This window comes from Triturus cristatus, chromosome 2_2 (genome assembly GCF_964204655.1).
Source record: "Triturus cristatus chromosome 2_2, aTriCri1.1, whole genome shotgun sequence".
Classification (NCBI taxonomy): Eukaryota; Metazoa; Chordata; class Amphibia; order Caudata; family Salamandridae; genus Triturus; species Triturus cristatus.
The window spans coordinates 1,240,194,238-1,240,211,177 of NC_140582.1; the positions used below are offsets into that span (position 1 = coordinate 1,240,194,238).

Consider the following 16,940-nt stretch of genomic DNA (forward strand, 5'->3'; position numbering starts at 1 on the left):
TGCATTAAAACTATGCGGGCTCCAAAAACATCTTTGGTTGACGAGAGCTACACTGGGTTCCAATATTATTTTACGCATAAGAATCTTGCTGGTGGAATAACATGATACTCGGAATCTACCGCCTGACTACCTGTAACACCTACGCAGTTCTGCAGTAAATTCAGACCGGTGGCACAGCAACGAGCCAGTGCACCCTTTGGGTAGGAGGGCATTCACTGGTGAAACTGGCCCTCGTGAAGTCACATCAAACCACTTCCATTTCTCTGTCTAGGAAATGTGTCAATATATATTGCCTTTTGCTGCATGATCCCTGAGCATGTACACCACACTAACTGATTGAGTCGCCCCCAATTTTACTTTCCAAATTCCATTTAGTTTAACATTTCGCTTGACGTTCACCACCTATGCATAAGAAACTAATACAAAACAATGACAATTATTTTTTAAAATGTTTCTTATTCAATTTCAACAAAAGATTTGTGCTTAAGTTAGGAAAATAGAGTTCAAATATTTTATCAAAATAGCCTAAGGAAATAGGGAGTCTTCAGTCACTGGGAAGTGAAGTTTCAACGCGGGAAAGGAGCTTTCTGGTATAATACATGATTTGGCGAGCTGGACACCGAGAAGAAAGCTCTGCATACTTTTGTTCTCCTGGTCGGAATGATTGGCCGAGAGCGGGCAGCTCAAGGCTCTGGCGTCCTACTGACACACGAGAGGCCGGGCATTCTCCAGCGTCGACCACGGTGTAGGCGCAGAGAGAGCCACTCCTGCTGGTTCACCATCAGGTAGGACTCGGGGGTGCTGCTGCTACGCATTTTGCTTAGAAGATCGGCAGTGGCAGAAGACTGGGCTTCAAGCACGGCTCCGTTCCTCGCAGTCTGGATGTCAAGGCTTTCAAGGCTGTTCAAGCTGCCACTGTTGAAGTCTTCATGGTGAGTGCAGGCACCTAAAATGATCCCAAAAACAGAGGTGATGTTCCAATGAGCCTCCAAGCAACAGCAGTTCAAGGGGTTTGGGAGCTAAAAAGAAGATACACTATAGGAGGTGTTTACCAATGTTTAATAACATACATGGTTGGAGTCTTCAAATGAGAACTAAAGTACCAGATCTAAAGCCATCAAATAGCCCACAGTTCCCCCTACAAGTCCATCAGTGATCAGGTAGATACTACGATTGATAAGACAAGCAAAATACATTCTTCCGTACCCCATTAGAAAGAGGTTCCACAAGCAGCTGAGAAGCTTGTTAATAAATTGTCAATTCACCCAGAGAAGCTTGTTAATAAAGAGTCAATTCACCCAGAGAAGCTTGTTAATAAAGAGTCAATTCACCCAGAGAAGCTTGTTAATAAAGAGTCAATTCACCCAGAGAACCTTGTTAATAAAGAGTCAATTCACCCAGAGAAGCTTGTTAATAAAGAGTCAATTCACCCAGAGAAGCTTGTTAATAAAGAGTCAATTCACCCAGAGAACCTTGTTAATAAAGAGTCAATTCACCCAGAGAAGCTTGTTAATAAAGAGTCAATTCACCCAGAGAATCTTGTTAATAAAGAGTCAATTCACCCATTTGCATGTCATTGAAAATAACATGATCGATAGTCATCATATTTGGATAGAAAACATAAATGGAAATGGCAATGACTAAAGGTAAAGATGGTATAAAAAAATCAACAGTGCAGTACATATAAAACTTGCAGGTTTAATGCTCAGAAAACAAACCTGCTGGTTCCAGTTAAACAATGTCAGCAAAGTCGCAAAGAAAAAACACCTCTGATGCCCTCCCTCTGCCCACTTCCACTACCACAGCTCCTGCATTCCTTTCGCCTGTCATGCTTCCTCAGCTATATCTGTGCTGCCATTTCCCCTCTCTGGCTCTGCAAAACAACAGGGAAAAAACAGTACATCACGTCATCAAGATGGGAAAAGCTAATGAACCGAGAATCCCTTCCACTACACACTAAAGGGGATGCTGAACTCTATACATTTGCTGTAACTAATTTAACCTGATCTTGAACTATAAAAACAGGGTAACAGTGAGATTCAAATGTATTTTTTGCTGATCTTTTCTTAGCTGACCAGGCTGGAAAATGTCTTGTCCTGCCACTTTTCTCAGAGTTTTGGCCCAAGCGTTCTTGAGTTAACCAACTTATGGCATAGGTAGGATTCTTTCATATATTGCTTAGCACTCGCCCACTGTCCACGAGCCGAAGGAGACCCATCGTCTCAGGCGAGACAATCCTACTGCTCCCAATATACGTTCTATTCGGGTAAATATTGCTCTGTGCCTCAGATTGATTATTTCTGGCTGCTGCCTGCTCTCTCTCTTACTCAGATGAGCTTTAGTGCTGCCTGCTTCTCTGGTATAAGACATTGGTGAATATTCCATGCACAAACTGTCTTGTCGAAGGAAAGTCTGCTAACTCGCTATTCGTATATCAACAATTTAATTTACTAAAGAAAAAGAAAATGATGCAGAGTTCTGAAATGAATTAGGGGTCAACCAATGCTGCACAAGCTTCAGAGACATTTCACATCATTGCTATTTGATGAGATCTGAGAAGAGCTTTCTTTTATCGCTCTAAATCATACTGAGATGACTTAAGAGGGTGTACGGAGAGAAGCATCTTCTGTGAATTGAAGTTCCTTTGAGAAAAGTTGGAGTTCAAGGTCCAACAAAAAGGACAGTGTCAACCCTGCTCAAAAAGCGTTTTTTTGTCTGACTTTAATAAGCCCCAGTGGGAAACAATAGGATGAACGATGGGCTATTTCGCTCGAATAACTTCAAGGACAAAAGTGACTTTCTAAGCTCTGGAATTGCCAGGCTGATGTTTCACAGTTGATAAGTGTTGAATTGTCTCTTCTGGGGCTTGAAGTCCTCCTTGCAGGTCTGGGTGTTAGATCCAAGACCATGTACAGACATAGGACAGTGAAGCAGACCTCATCACATAGAATCAGCTAAGATTTATTCGGATTATGGTAAATCCTAGTTAACTTCATAAAGGTTACTATGGGAAATTTGTTTTTGTAGCACTACGGAATGAAGAATGTTAAAGAAGGGTTGGTCTCATTCATATTTTTGTTTTGCAAGTGTTTATTACCGAAAATGTGCCATTGTCCTTGGTTATGTGCATGGATGGTATACAAATTGATAAATTACATCGTGATCAATCAATCAAGGATCCATAAAGCACGGCAAATCACCCGAGAGGGTCTCAAGGCGCTGTGATAAGATGACGCTTTCTCTCTTACTGGAGGATCTCAGGATGGCAGCATTTACTGAGGCTGCGCAGGAGCATAAGTGTATACACACTGCTCATTGTAGTTGTTCACAAGAAGGATTATTGAGGATACAGGGAATATTTGACACCGGTGCTGGGGTATTTTCAAGCATGGTTCATCTGAGGGGGCAGCGGCTGATTTGAGGCATGCCATGGTCATGCTTAGAGCCTCAGTGCTAACAGAGCTTTAGTTCAGACTCTTAGATTGCAATGTTAATATTTTCTTTCATCTATCTTTATTATCATTGCTTGTACTGATCTTAGTTGAATTCTTGTAATAATATCTGCACATGTTTTAATGAGTTTTAAACGCGCAGAAACAGAATTGTTCCTTCCTTCTTGGAGACTCTACCTTTATTCCAACCAAGGTCAGAGCTTAAGTTGACAGGTAAACACTTGTGCTAATAGCGCTGAAGCCCTTTCATACATTACTGGCCCTCCTGATGCCCATTCTTCATGGCGACTGAAAAAGAACATTTGTGAGTCCAGAGGCAAGCCAGTCTCCCAGCAGCTACGCCTTCAATACCGAGCCAGAGGAACACTTCAGGCGAGCACTGCAAAGAGAGACGCGTGGATTCTGGACTGGTCTGACTCTCCTGCAGGAAGTGAACAAAAGAATATTCCCACATAGGAGTAGTTTCTTTTCTGTAACTCCAGTTCTGTAGTAGGGGTATCTCTGTTATAGTCATAATCTAGTGAATAGTCCCGCCCATGTGCGTGGACCCCGGAGCAATAAAAAATAATCTCTAAAAGGTGACAAATCATGCAAACCTGCATACACCTTTAAGAGAGAATTTAATTTAAAGAGAGATAATGCAGCCTATACCACCAGGCTACACTGTCCAGTACCTCAACTAGAATTCCACCAACATCCACAAACAGCACTGCCTGTCTAGTTTTTCTCCACATAGGAAAAAACCCTGCCTCTACCAGCAAAAGCCTCTGGAATGATAGAGAGGAAGGAGTGGACAGACAAGCCCCATAGGCTGCCATTATGTGGCTTAGAACAGGATACTGTGCCTTTAAGAAAACTTTCCAGATTTCCAGAACTTTCCCCAGTATCCCAGAATGCCCAGCAGGTCCCATTTACTTTCAGTTCTTTTTGAAGGCGTAGCACGCCAGACCTGTAGCATTCCTCATATGAATAAATATCTCTCCACCGGGGAGGAGGGCGGGCGCTTATGACTATAACAGAGATACCCCTACTACAGAACTGGAGTTACAGAAAAGAAACTACTCCTTCTGTAGTAGGGGATCTCTGTGTATAGTCATAATCTAGTGAATAGAATGGCAAGCCCATCCCCACACAACTGCAGCGGTGGAGAACAAACAAGACAAACCCACTACTGTGCGAACAAATTTCGCAGCGAAGCCTGCCCAACCTGAGCATCTGCCCTGGCATCCGAGTCCAGACAGTAATGCGCAGCAAAGGTATGGACCGACTTCCAAGTGGCCGCCTTGCAGATTTCTGCAATAGGAACATTACGCAGCAAAGCCGTCGTGGCAGCTTTGCCCCTGGTGGAATGAGCCTTAGGTTTACCCCCTAAGGTCTTATTAGCTTTTTGATAACACAATTGTATGCAGGACACAATACACCTAGAAATGGACTGCTTAGAGGTCGCAAGACCAGTCCTGACTGATCCATAATTAACAAACAATTGGTCAGACCTACGAATATCCTTGGTCTTATCCAGATAAAATTTCAACACCCTCCGAACATCCAGGGAATGGAGAGACCTTTCCGCTGGCGAAGAGGGATTCTGAAAGAACGTAGGTAAAGTTATGGTCTGGTTGACATGAAAATCAGAGATAACCTTAGGAAGAAATTTAGGGTGAGTACGCATCACAACCTTAGCAGCATGAAATACAGTATAAGGTTCTTGACAACATAATGCCTGAAGTTCACTCACCCTGCGGGCCGATGTAATGGCCACTAGGAACGCCGCCTTCCAGGATAGGTGCTGCAATGAAGCCTTGTGAATGGGTTCAAAAGGCTCCTTCATCAGTCTGGACAGCACCACATTCAAGTCCCAGGAAGGCGAGGGAAGTCTGACGGGAGGAAACACTTTCTTCAAGCCTTCCAAAAAATCCTTGACCACAGGGATCTGAAAGAAGGAAGTCTGTGAAGGGCATTTCCTGTAAGCAGTCAAAGCAGCCAGATGAACCTTAATGGAATGGAAATTAAGGCCAGACTGCGCCAGATGTAAAAGGTACGGAAGGATGACATCTTCCTTACATGTTGTCGGGTCAAAGTTCTTGGACTTACACCAGATACAGAACCTCTTCCACTTGTAAGCATAGGATGTCCTAGTGGAAGGTCGTTTAGACTCCTTCAGTATGTCCATACAATCGTCTGGTAGATTCAGATGGCCATATTGCACTATTTCAGGAGCCATGCCGCCAAACTCAAAGACGAGAGGTTGGGGTGCACCATCCGCCCCCCGAACTTCGTGAGAAGGTCCGGCCTGCACGGCAACCTCATGTGAGGAAGGAGAGACCGATGAAGAAGGTCCGTGAACCACCACTGCCTGGGCCACTCCGGGGCGATCAGGATCATCCGCGCCCTGGACTGGGACAGCTTGATGAGCACCGCCGGAATCAGGGGAATGGGTGGAAAAGCGTACAGAAAGCTGTTCGACCAATCGATCCATAGCGCATTCCCCAGCGTCCCCCGCTGGTAGTACCTGGATGCGAAGTCTCGGCATTTGCTGTTTTCGGCGGTGGCGAACAGATCTACGCCTGGAGTCCCCCACCTTGCGAAGACTTCTCCTAGTACTTCGTCGTTTATGACCCATTCGTGGTTTTCCTGCATCAGCCTGCTCAAGGCGTCCGCCTGAGCATTCTGCACCCCTGGCAGATGCGTGGCCGTAATCGTCAGTCCTCCGGCCAGCAGCCAGCGCCAGATCGCCTGCGCCTCCTGCGACAGAGTGCGCGATCTCGACCCCCCCTGCTTGTTGAGGTAATACATCGTGGTTGTATTGTCCGTCTGTATCAGCAGCGAGTTGGTCTGGAAGGACGGAAGGAAGGCCTTCAGTGCCAGGAAGACAGATCTGAGTTCCAGGAAATTGATGTGGTACGTCGATTCCAAAGGAGACCACTTTCCTTGAATCTGCAAGTCCCCGGAATGCGCTCCCCAGCCCTGGAGAGAAGCATCCGTCACTACACTCGTCGTGGGAATGTCCTTGTGGAAGGGAACCCCCTTGAGGAGGTTTTCCGCCGAACACCACCACTTCAGAGACTGAAGAGCATGCAGCGACAGTCGTATCTTGTCGTCCCAAGAGCCTGTCCTCTGATCCCACTGATCCTCCAAGCACTCCTGCAGTGGTCTCATGTGTAGCCGTGCGTGAGGCGTGAGGAAGATACAGGAGGCCATCGATCCCAGTAGAGAAGACACCTTCCTCACTGTCGTCGATGGAGCAGTCCTGAGGTCCTGAGCCTTCCGAAGGAGTGATAACCGTCTCTCCTCCGAAGGAGACACGCTTGCTGACCGCGTATCGATGGAGGCCCCCAGGTACTGTATGCACTGGACTGGAGTCGTGACCGATTTGGACATGTTGACGTGTAACCCCAGCTTGTGCAAGAGAGCGCACGTCCATCGGAAGTGATCTTGCGCTTCCGAGAAGGATGAAGCCTTGATCAGCCAATCGTCTAGATACGGGAAGACAAACACCTTGTTCCTCCGCAGGTGTGCCGCCACCACCGCCATGCACTTCGAGAAGGTCCTGGGCGCAGACTTTAGCCCGAATGGCAGTACTGTGTATTGATAGTGATTGGCGCCGACTTGGAATCGCAGGAACTTCCTGTGCTTCCGTGCTATGGGCACATGGAAGTACGCATCCTGTAGATCTATGGCACAGAGCCAGTCTCCCCGTTGCAGCTGAGGGTAAATCTGGTGCAACGATAGCATGCGAAACTTCTCTCTGCGAATCCATTTGTTTGCCTGTCGCAAATCCAGAATGGGCCTGAACTCGTTCTTGTCCTTCTTGCGAACGAGGAAGAACCGAGAGTACAGACCTCTTCCCCTTTGAGACAGAGGTACCTCTTCTACCGCCTTTTTTCTCAACAAGATGTCTGCCTCCGCCTGGAGCTCTCTCAGCTGGAATCGAGAGCTGACCGGCGGAATCGCTGGAGGCGGGCTGATAAACCGAAGACTGTATCCATTGCAAACAATATTCAGCACCCACTTGTCCTAAGTAATTTTTCTCCACTCTGCTGGAAAAAATTGAATGCTTCCCCCCACTGGAGTGGGTAACGGTTGAGGGGGAAGTAACCGCTCAGGGCCGAGACCCGGCCGGGCCCTTGGTAGTGGTGGTAGCCTGCTGGCCTCCTCTACCCCTCTGGCGCTTCTGGAAGGGCTTGCGGAACTGCTGCTGTTGTTGCTGCTGCTGTTGTTGCTGCTGCTGTCCCGAACCCTGCCCACGCCCTCTGCCCGAAGACCCGAACCGCCTTTGGAACGGGCGCTTCTTCTTCTCCGCCTTCTCCAACCCGACGGCCGTCAGGGTTTCCGCCTCCGCCTTCATGCGGGCCATCTCATCATCCGCATGTTTCCCGAACAGGGTTTCCCCCGAGAAGGGCAGGTTGGCCACTCGTTGCTGCGCCTCTGGCTTGAGGGATGTCAGTCGCAGCCACGAATGCCGCCTCTGGTGGACGCCATGACAGTATGCGTGGGCGGCCAGCAAGGATACATCCGCCGCTGCGCCGATCACCTGATTAGAAACCAGCATGCCTTCGCGCACTGTCTCCAAGAAGTCCTCCTTCTTGTCCCGGGGCAGCAGGTCCGCATACTGCTGCAGGGACTCCCACAGGGCCCGGTCGTAACGGCCCAACAAAGCCCCTGCACTCACCGCCTTCATGGTGGTGGCGGTGGTCCCACACACCTTCCTGCCCGCAGAGTCCAGCCAGCGGCTTTCCTTGTCCGGCGGGACCGTCGACGAAGGGGCGGTCGCATGTTGCTTCCTCGCCGCCGTCACGATGACCGAATCCGGCTTCGGGTCCACTCTCAAAAAGGTAGGGTCCGACTCCGGGGCCCTATACTTTTTCATGAGCCTGGAGGGGACGGCCTTCGTCGTTGCGGGAGTGAGGAACAGCTCCAACGCGGGTTCCACCTGTCCTGGTACAAGAGGCAGTAGAGGTCGAGACAGATGTTTCTTATGAAGCGTCTCGAATATCACGGACGTCGTGGGTGTTGGAACCATCACCGTGATACCCAACTTTGCTGCCCCTCTCAACAGCACCTCCTGGAAAGAGACCAAATCGTCCACCGGAGACACCCTAGTCCCCGGTGAGTCCGACAGCGTCGGGGAAAAGTCTCTGGTCGAGGAGCGCGTGTGCGACCTGGACCTGTGCCTCCTACGGCGTCATCCTGAGTCCGACGATGACCGTCCACGGCTCCGTGACCTTCTCCTACTGTGAGAGCGGGAGCGCGACCTCTTCGGCTTCGGCCTGTCCGCCGGTCTAGCCGTCCCGGCGACCGCGGGCGTCGTGGCTTCGGGGTTCCCTGCGGCGGAGTCGGGTACCTCGGAAGGGAAACCGACCGCGGGGGAACCAGCGGCGGTCCCACTGGAGTGCGTGGCAGCGACCGAGGTGGGGGCGGCGGAGGCAGTGTCCACGGCTGTGGAGGCGGTGGAGGTGGGGGTGGTGGAGGTGGAGGCGGCGGCGTTGGTGGTGGTGGTGGTGGTGGAGGAGGAGTCGGAGGCGGTGGGAGGGGAGGAGGTGACGGAGGCATCCGAGGCGGCGTATACACCACAGAGTACACCGAGTCCGGTGACTCTCTCTTCCTCGACGTCGACCTTCTCCTCGACGTCGACCTTCTCCTCGACGTCGATCTTCGCCTCGACGGCGACCTTCGCCTCGACGGCGACCGTCGCCTCGACGGCGACCTTCGCCTCGACGGCGACCTGTGCCTCGACGGCGACATGTGCCTCGACGGCGACCTGTGCCTCGACGGCGACCCGTGCCTCGACGGCGACCCGTGCCTCGACGGCGACCCGTGCCTCGACGGCGACCTGTGCCTCGACGGCGACCTGTGCCTCGACGGCGATCTCCTCGACCTCGAGCGTCTCGACGCCGATCTCCTCTTCGGCGGCGACGTCGACCGTCTCCTCTTCATCGACGGCGAACGGCGATCTCCCCTCGACGGCGAGCGCCGACGCCGGGTCCGATCTCGACGCCGACTGCTGGACGGCGCCGAGGACGGCGTCGTCGCCGACGATGCCGATGTAGTCGAAGGCGGCCTATTCAGGTCCCTCGACGCCGATCGTCGACGCCGCTTCTCCCCAGAGCCCTGGGGGGACGGCGAACAGACGGTGGTCATCCTCCTCGACGTCGTCGTCGACGCCCTCGACGGGGAGTGGGAGCGCTTACTGGTCTTCCTGCCCCTGGGGAGCCCCCCAGAGGCCTCAGTATGGGCCAAATCAGCCCCTCCAGACCCACCTGGTGCCTTCAGTCTTCTCTCCTCCAGGACTTGAAGCCTGATTTTCATTCTGTCCCTCAGGGTCCTGGCTGAGAACGAGTGGCAGATGGTACAGTCTTCAGGCACGTGGGACTGGGGAAGGCAACCTATACACACCTCGTGTGGGTCAGTTTTAGCCTTCTTTCTACCACATTCCGGGCACTTGTCGAACAAGCCAGGCATGTTGACAGTACCAGCTACTAAGCACTTGAAAAAGTGACAAAAATTGACAAAATCTCCAATAAACCCTTGAAAAAGGGAGAGCTCAATGCTCCAGGGTCCTACTAGCAGGAGCCGGAAAAAAGAACTGAAAGTAAATGGGACCTGCTGGGCATTCTGGGATACTGGGGAAAGTTCTGGAAATCTGGAAAGTTTTCTTAAAGGCACAGTATCCTGTTCTAAGCCACATAATGGCAGCCTATGGGGCTTGTCTGTCCACTCCTTCCTCTCTATCATTCCAGAGGCTTTTGCTGGTAGAGGCAGGGTTTTTTCCTATGTGGAGAAAAACTAGACAGGCAGTGCTGTTTGTGGATGTTGGTGGAATTCTAGCTGAGGTACTGGACAGTGTAGCCTGGGGGTATAGGCTGCATTATCTGTCTTTAAATTAAATTCTCTCTTAAAGGTGTATGCAGGTTTGCATGATTTGTCACCTTTTAGAGATTATTTTTTATTGCTCCGGGGTCCACGCACATGGGCGGGACTATTCACTAGATTATGACTATACACAGAGATCCCCTACTACAGAACAGAACACTTTCCCCAAATACAAGATCACAGCCCATGGCACGAAAAAAGCATTTGAAATGCCCATTTGTCAGACACAAAGCCAAACGTAGTGGCAGCTACAGGAAGCAGCAGAATGATGGTAGCAGCAGGGGAAAGGTGGGTTCACGATGTGGCACAATGATGGAAGCAGCGTGGGAAAGGTGGGTTCACGATGTGGCACAATGATGGTGGCAGCGTGGGAAAGGTGGGTTCACGATGTGGCACAATGATGGTAGCAGCGTGGGAAAGATGGGTTCACGATGTGGCACAATGATGGTAGCAGCGTGGGAAAGGTGGGTTCACGATGTGGCACAATGATGGTAGCAGCGTGGGAAAGATGGGTTCACGATGTGGCAAAATGATGGTAGCAGCGTGGGAAAGGTGGGTTCACGATGTGGCACAATGATGGTAGCAGCGTGGGAAAGATGGGATCACGATGTGGCACAATGATGCCCACCGCTCTAGGCCTCTGCTCTTGTGCGGTACCCTCCAGCGTTGTCAACCACCGCACTGGCGCAGCTCAAGCTGGAAGGGAGAACACCGCACTTGAATGGGCTTCCATGCTTTTTCTCTGGTAGTCAGGGTGCCAATGATAACATAAGTCCAATTGGTCGCACACTGCTCTACCTACCAGCGTGTTGCCCCAAAGAATTGTGGTCCCTGAAGTCAGCGTCGGCGGGTACGCCTATGCCCGAGTCTTGAGTGCAAGTAAGTGTAGCGTTAGCCATCCCTGGACACGTGTTTCGAGGTAGTTGCCTCTCATCAGCAGGGAGTAGGTGAGTATGTAGGGTTGCTGTGTAGGCTGCTAAAATAAATGTTCTCAGGTAAAGTACCTCTCGTAGCGTGCAGGTGCGTAACCATGAGCTCGTCAGCTCCACCGGCTCAAGGAGCCTGAATATTAACAAAAGTCCAATTGGTCGCACACTGCTCTACCTACCAGCGTGTTGCCCCAAAGAATTGTGGTCCCTGAAGTCAGTGTCGGCGGGTACGCCTATGCCCGAGTCTTGAGTCCCTGAAGTCAGCGTCGGCGGGTACGCCTATGCCCGAGTCTTGAGCAACTACCTCGAAACACGTGTCCAGGGATGGCTAACGCTACACTTACTTGCACTCAAGACTCGGGCATAGGCGTACCCGCCGACGCTGACTTCAGGGACCACAATTCTTTGGGGCAACACGCTGGTAGGTGGAGCAGTGTGCGACCAATTGGACTTTTGTTAATATTCAGGCTCCTTGAGCCGGTGGAGCTGACGAGCTCATGGTTACGCACCTGCGCCCTACGAGAGGTACTTTACCTGAGAACATTTATTTTAGCAGCCTACACAGCAACCCTACACATTCACCTACTCCCTGCTGACGAGAGGCAACTACCTCGAAACACGTGTCCAGGGATGGCTAACGCTACACTTACTTGCACTCAAGACTCGGGCATAGGCGTACCCGCCGACGCTGACTTCAGGGACCACAATTCTTTGGGGCAACACGCTGGTAGGTGGAGCAGTGTGCGACCAATTGGACTTTTGTTAATATTCAGGCTCCTTGAGCCGGTGGAGCTGACGAGTTCATGGTTACGCACCTGCGCGCTACGAGAGGTACTTTACCTGAGAACATTTATTTTAGCAGCCTACACAGCAACCCTACATACTCACCTACTCCCTGCTGACGAGAGGCAACTACCTCGAAACACGTGTCCAGAGATGGCTAACGCTACACCTACTTGCACTCAAGACTCGGGCATAGGCGTACCCGCCGACGCTGACTTCAGGGACCACAATTCTTTGGGGCAACACGCTGGTAGGTGGAGCAGTGTGCGACCAATTGGACTTGTGCCAATGATAACATGATGGTGATGGACTACGGAGGGTTCAGTCTGCCATGGCTCCAGAATTGCCTTCTCCTTTTTTTTTTACGTTATTGCCTCATTCTTGTTGTTCCTTTGGTCTCTTTTCCTTCTTTATTTCTTTATCTGCAGTTACCACCTCTGTGTTTCTTCCTGGCGTTGTTTGGTTAAGGTACAGCACAAAATTATATCTTGGACTAAACAAACTAAGACAACACATTTTTAGTCTTGTGGTGATGACACTGAGGTCATCCCAACAAGACAGGATTGTCCCACACAGGTTCACCTGAATTTGTTGCACAGCCCCTGCACGCCACTTGCTCCCGATGGCGGCTTCACAACTCCACTGAATAAGTGTGTTAGAATGCACTCAAAATAGAAGCATGGAGCAATCATACAATAGTCAATTGTTGTAACATCAACACAATTTATAGCTGGCAGTCTGAGACTCCTAACCTGCATCATGCGTGTCTTCCGGTAGCCTAGCGGGTGCTGCCTCGCTTGGTCATGAAAAGCAGCTCTAATCGCTGTTTATACAGTCTTTCCAGGCATCATTTGTTGATTCCATGTCTCTGTCCACAAAAGATTTCTAGAGAGTTCACCATTTGGTGTGAAGGCTGCTACCTGTTTTCAGATACTCTGGGTATTTAACTCTCTTATCTTAAACAATTCCATCTCGAAAAAAACATGGCAAAGCCAGTAGGCCTCGTCATTGCAAGAGCTATTGGCTTTGCCAATGTATTCATGCCTTGTTGCACATCAGTGTGGCCGATATTCAGGATGGCTAAAAGTTAGTGGCTTACAGGAGACTGGAGTGTCGTAGAGTTTTGTGGAGTAGCGTATAGTGGAGTGTCAGAGTGGCGTGTCATACAGTGGACTGTTGTGGAGTAGAGTGGAGTGTCGTTGAGTAGAGTGGAGTGTCATGGAGTGGTGTGGAGCGTAGGGGTAGATTGGTGTAGAGTGAAGTGTAGAGTGGAGTGGTGTTGAGTGGAATGGAGTACACTGGAGGGACGTAGAGTAGAGTGGATCAGAGATTAGTGGAGTGGCATAGAGTATCGTAGAGTGGGGTGGCATGGAGTAGAGTGGAGGAGTGTGTTGTAGAGTAGGGTGGAGTGGCGTAGAGTGGACTGTCAGAGTGGAGCATTGGAGTGGACTGTCGTGGAGGGGAGTGTTGTAGAGGGGAAGGTCGTAGAGAGGAGGGTTGTAGAGTGAAGTCTCAGAGGCGAGTGGCACAGGGAGGAGTAAAGTGTTGTAGACTGGAGTGGCATACAGTGGAGTATAGTAAAATGGCATAGCGCAGAGTGGAGTAAAGTGGAGCGAAATAATGTAGAAGGGCATAGAGTGGAGCTCCGCAGAGTGTCATGGAGTGTCGTGGAATGTTGTGGCGAATTGTGGAAGTGTCCTAGAGTGGAGAGCAGAGCAGCATGAAGTAGAGAGTCAGAGTGGAGGGTCGTAAAGCAGAGGAGCATAGAGTGAAGTAAAGTGTCATAGAGTGCAGTGGCTTAGCGTAGGGTGGAGTTCCGTAAAGTGGAGTTTCAGAGTGGAGTGTTGTAGACTAGAGTAGAGTGGAGTGGAGTGGTATAGAGTGGAGTGTCGTAAACTGAAGGGGCATACAGTGGAGAGGAATAGAGAATCATAGACCCTTCCTTTCTCCATCTCCGACAGACACCAACACTCTTCTTGAAAAACCGAAAGACCTGGCTCTTCAAATAATCAACATGAACATCCAGGAGCTGCGCCGCTCCCTCCCACCCCCCTCCACCCCTCACAGCGCCTTGAGACCCTTTCGGGTGAGTAGTTGCGCTTAACAAACTCCTGATTGATTGATTGATTGATAGAGTGAAGTGGCATACAGTTTTGTACAGTGGGGTGGCATAGAGTGGAGTGGAAAAGTGTGTCGTAGAGTAGGGTGGAGTGGCGTTGAGTGCAGTGTCAAAGTGGAGCATCAGATTGGAGTGCGGTATAGTGGAGTGCGGTATAGTGGAGTGCGGTAGAGTAGAGTGGAGTGTCACAGAGAGGAACGTCGTAGAGTGGCGGGTCGTGGAGTAAAGCAGAGTGGGGTGGCATAGAGTGGAGTAGAGTGTTGTAAAGTAGAGTGGTGTAGAGCGGAGCAGAGTGCCATGGAGTGTCACACAGTATTGTAGACTAGAGTAGAGGGTCAACAAATAGAGGATCATAGGGTGGAATAGTGTCGGGGAGTGGAGTGGAGGGTCATAGAGTAGAGGGTCACAGAGTAGAGGGTCATGAAGTAGAGGAGTGTAGGGAGGTGGGCAAAGAATGGAGTAAAGTGTCATAGAGTGCAGTGCCTTAGTGTAGTGTGGAGAAATGTGTTGTAGGGTGTAGTGGCGTAGAGTAGTGTGGAGTGACATAGCGTAGAGTGGAGTAAAGTGTCAGAGTAGAGTGGCATAGTGTAGAGTGGAGCAAAATAGAGTGGAGCAGAGTGGAGCAGTGCAGAACGTCTGAGTGTTGTGGAATAGAGTGGAGGGACGTAGGGTGGAAGGACATAGGGTGGAAGGACATAGAGTGGAAGGGCATAAGAGTGGAAGGGCATAGAGTGTCATAAAGTGGAGTGTTAGAGTGTCGTAGAGTGGAGTGTCAGAGCAGAGAAGCGTATAGAGGCAGGGCATAGAGTGCAGTGGCTTAATGTAGAGTGGAGTAAAGTGATGTAGAGTCGAGTAAAGGGTTGTGGAGTGAAATAGTTTAGAGTGGGGTAAAGTTAACAGAAAGGAGTGGCGCAGAGTGTCATGGAGTGGAGGGACGTAAAGTGTCGTAGAGTCTAAGAGAGTGTCGTGAAGTGGGATAGAGTGTCAAGAGTGGCAGTGCATAGAGCAGAGGGTTGGAGAGTGGAGGACGTAAAGTTGAGTAAAGTGCCGTAGGGTGCAGTCGTTTAGCGTTGAGTGGATTAAAGTGTTGTGGAGTGGCGTAGAGTGGAGTAAAGTGTTGTAGCGTGGAGTATCGTAGAGTAAAGTGGAATGGAGTCTAGTAGAAAGGAGGGACTTTTAAGGGTAAAGAGTGTCGTAGAGTGGAGAGACTTAGAAAGGAGGAGAGTGGGATAGAGTGAAGTGGCATAGAGTGTCATAGAATACAGTGGTGTAGAGTGTCGTAGAGTGGAGTGGCGTAGAGTGGAGTACAGTGTCGTAGTGTGGAGTGAAATACAATAGTGTCATAAAGAGGAATACAGTGGAGTGCGAAGTACAGTCTGACCTATTACACGGGCGCTTTTACGGTTCATGTGTTTCATTGCATTAGGGTTGTTCCATGGTCCTCTGACCTTCAAGTTGCCTGTGTGTGCTCCCCAACCCTTATGGGATGCGTGAGTCGCTATGGTAACCATGGGGGCTGGTGTTTTGAATGGTTTGCGTTTGTAGAGTTCCACCATTTTATTTCTCTTTGTACCTTTTCTGTGACAAACACCAGATCCTCCCAGCATCCTGTGGCTTATCACCATCCTTTGCATATCCATTCCTGAATGGGGCGCATATGTAATCTCGCATGCGGTATGAGTGGGATGAATGATGCCGTCATGCCCATCAGATTAATGACTGTCCTCACTCTCAGAGGCTGACCCCTCCGGTGAAGATGAGCTTCTCTCTCCTGGACTGGGTTTCCTTCGCGCTGTCAGAGTTTAGGTTTGTTTCCAGGAATATTTTCACCTGTTCTGGTGAAGAATTCTTGTGGTTTATTGTGAAACCAAGGCGTCGCAGTGTGGCAATCACTGTTTGAATGTCTTTGTGGCATGTTTCCTTTGATTGTGCTTTTACTAGTCTGTCGTCTAGATTCAGACAAACATTGATTCCTTGTCTTCTGATGTGGGGTGCTACAGCTGCAAGACACTTAGTAAATACTCTTGATGTCAATTCTACGCTGAAGGGAGGCACACTGAACTGGAAACATGCCCTGCCTAGAATGAACCTGAGGTATTTTTTGTGGGCTCATTGGTGCGTGTAGGTAGGTGTCCTTTAAATCTCAGGTGGCCATAGAATCTTCTTTCTTTAGGAGTGGTATTATTCCTTGCAGGGTTGTCATATTGAAATTTTGAGTTCGTATGAACTTGTTTAGAAATCTGAGGTCTAGTATTGGGATTGGTGTTAAATCGTGTTTTGGAACCAGAAAGTATGGGGAGTAGATCCCACAGCCTGCTTCCCCTTCAGGGCACATGTGGAGGTTTTTGGATGAGTTCCATAAAGTAACTGTGACCTAATACGTTTGTCCTCCACTCCTTGAGGAATCCCCCTATTTTCCCCCTCAGAGGTGTTCTGTTGTGGGGTTGTGTGGTGAAAAAGTCACTTGCCTGTTGACCCTCCCTCTCTGGGAAGATGGCCTCTTCCTCTTGCTTTCCCCAGAAAGTCCTACCTCGCCGGGTGTGACATTTGTTGTGAGCTTTGGTGCGTCGTACTTTGGGGATGCTGTTACTGCTGCCTGGAAGTGAAAAGCGCAATGTCTATGGATCTTCTGTTTGTGGCTCCTCCTCTCCTGAGGGAGTGGCCTCATGACATTCGCTGTGTCGTTGTCCTTCTTTATCTGTTGTAGGGTATTATCTACTGCCTGTCCAAACAGTCGCCTGTAAAGGGTATGTTGATTATTGAGGCATGTACCTAAGTTTTGAACCC

At 49.9% G+C, this 16,940-nt stretch overlaps 1 protein-coding gene across 2 annotated transcripts in view; it reads right to left on the reverse strand.

Annotated features, from left to right (window-relative positions):
• Positions 1-436: 436 nt before the first annotated feature.
• CCDC142 (coiled-coil domain containing 142) overlaps positions 437-16,940 on the reverse strand; it is a 261,614-nt gene continuing 245,110 nt past the window's right edge. For both annotated transcript variants that reach the window (XM_085642907.1, XM_085642908.1), the window contains one exon: positions 437-946. In XM_085642907.1, coding sequence (XP_085499033.1) covers positions 684-946 — 263 coding nt within the window. In that variant the 3' untranslated portion in view covers positions 437-683. The remainder of the gene's footprint in view (positions 947-16,940) is intronic.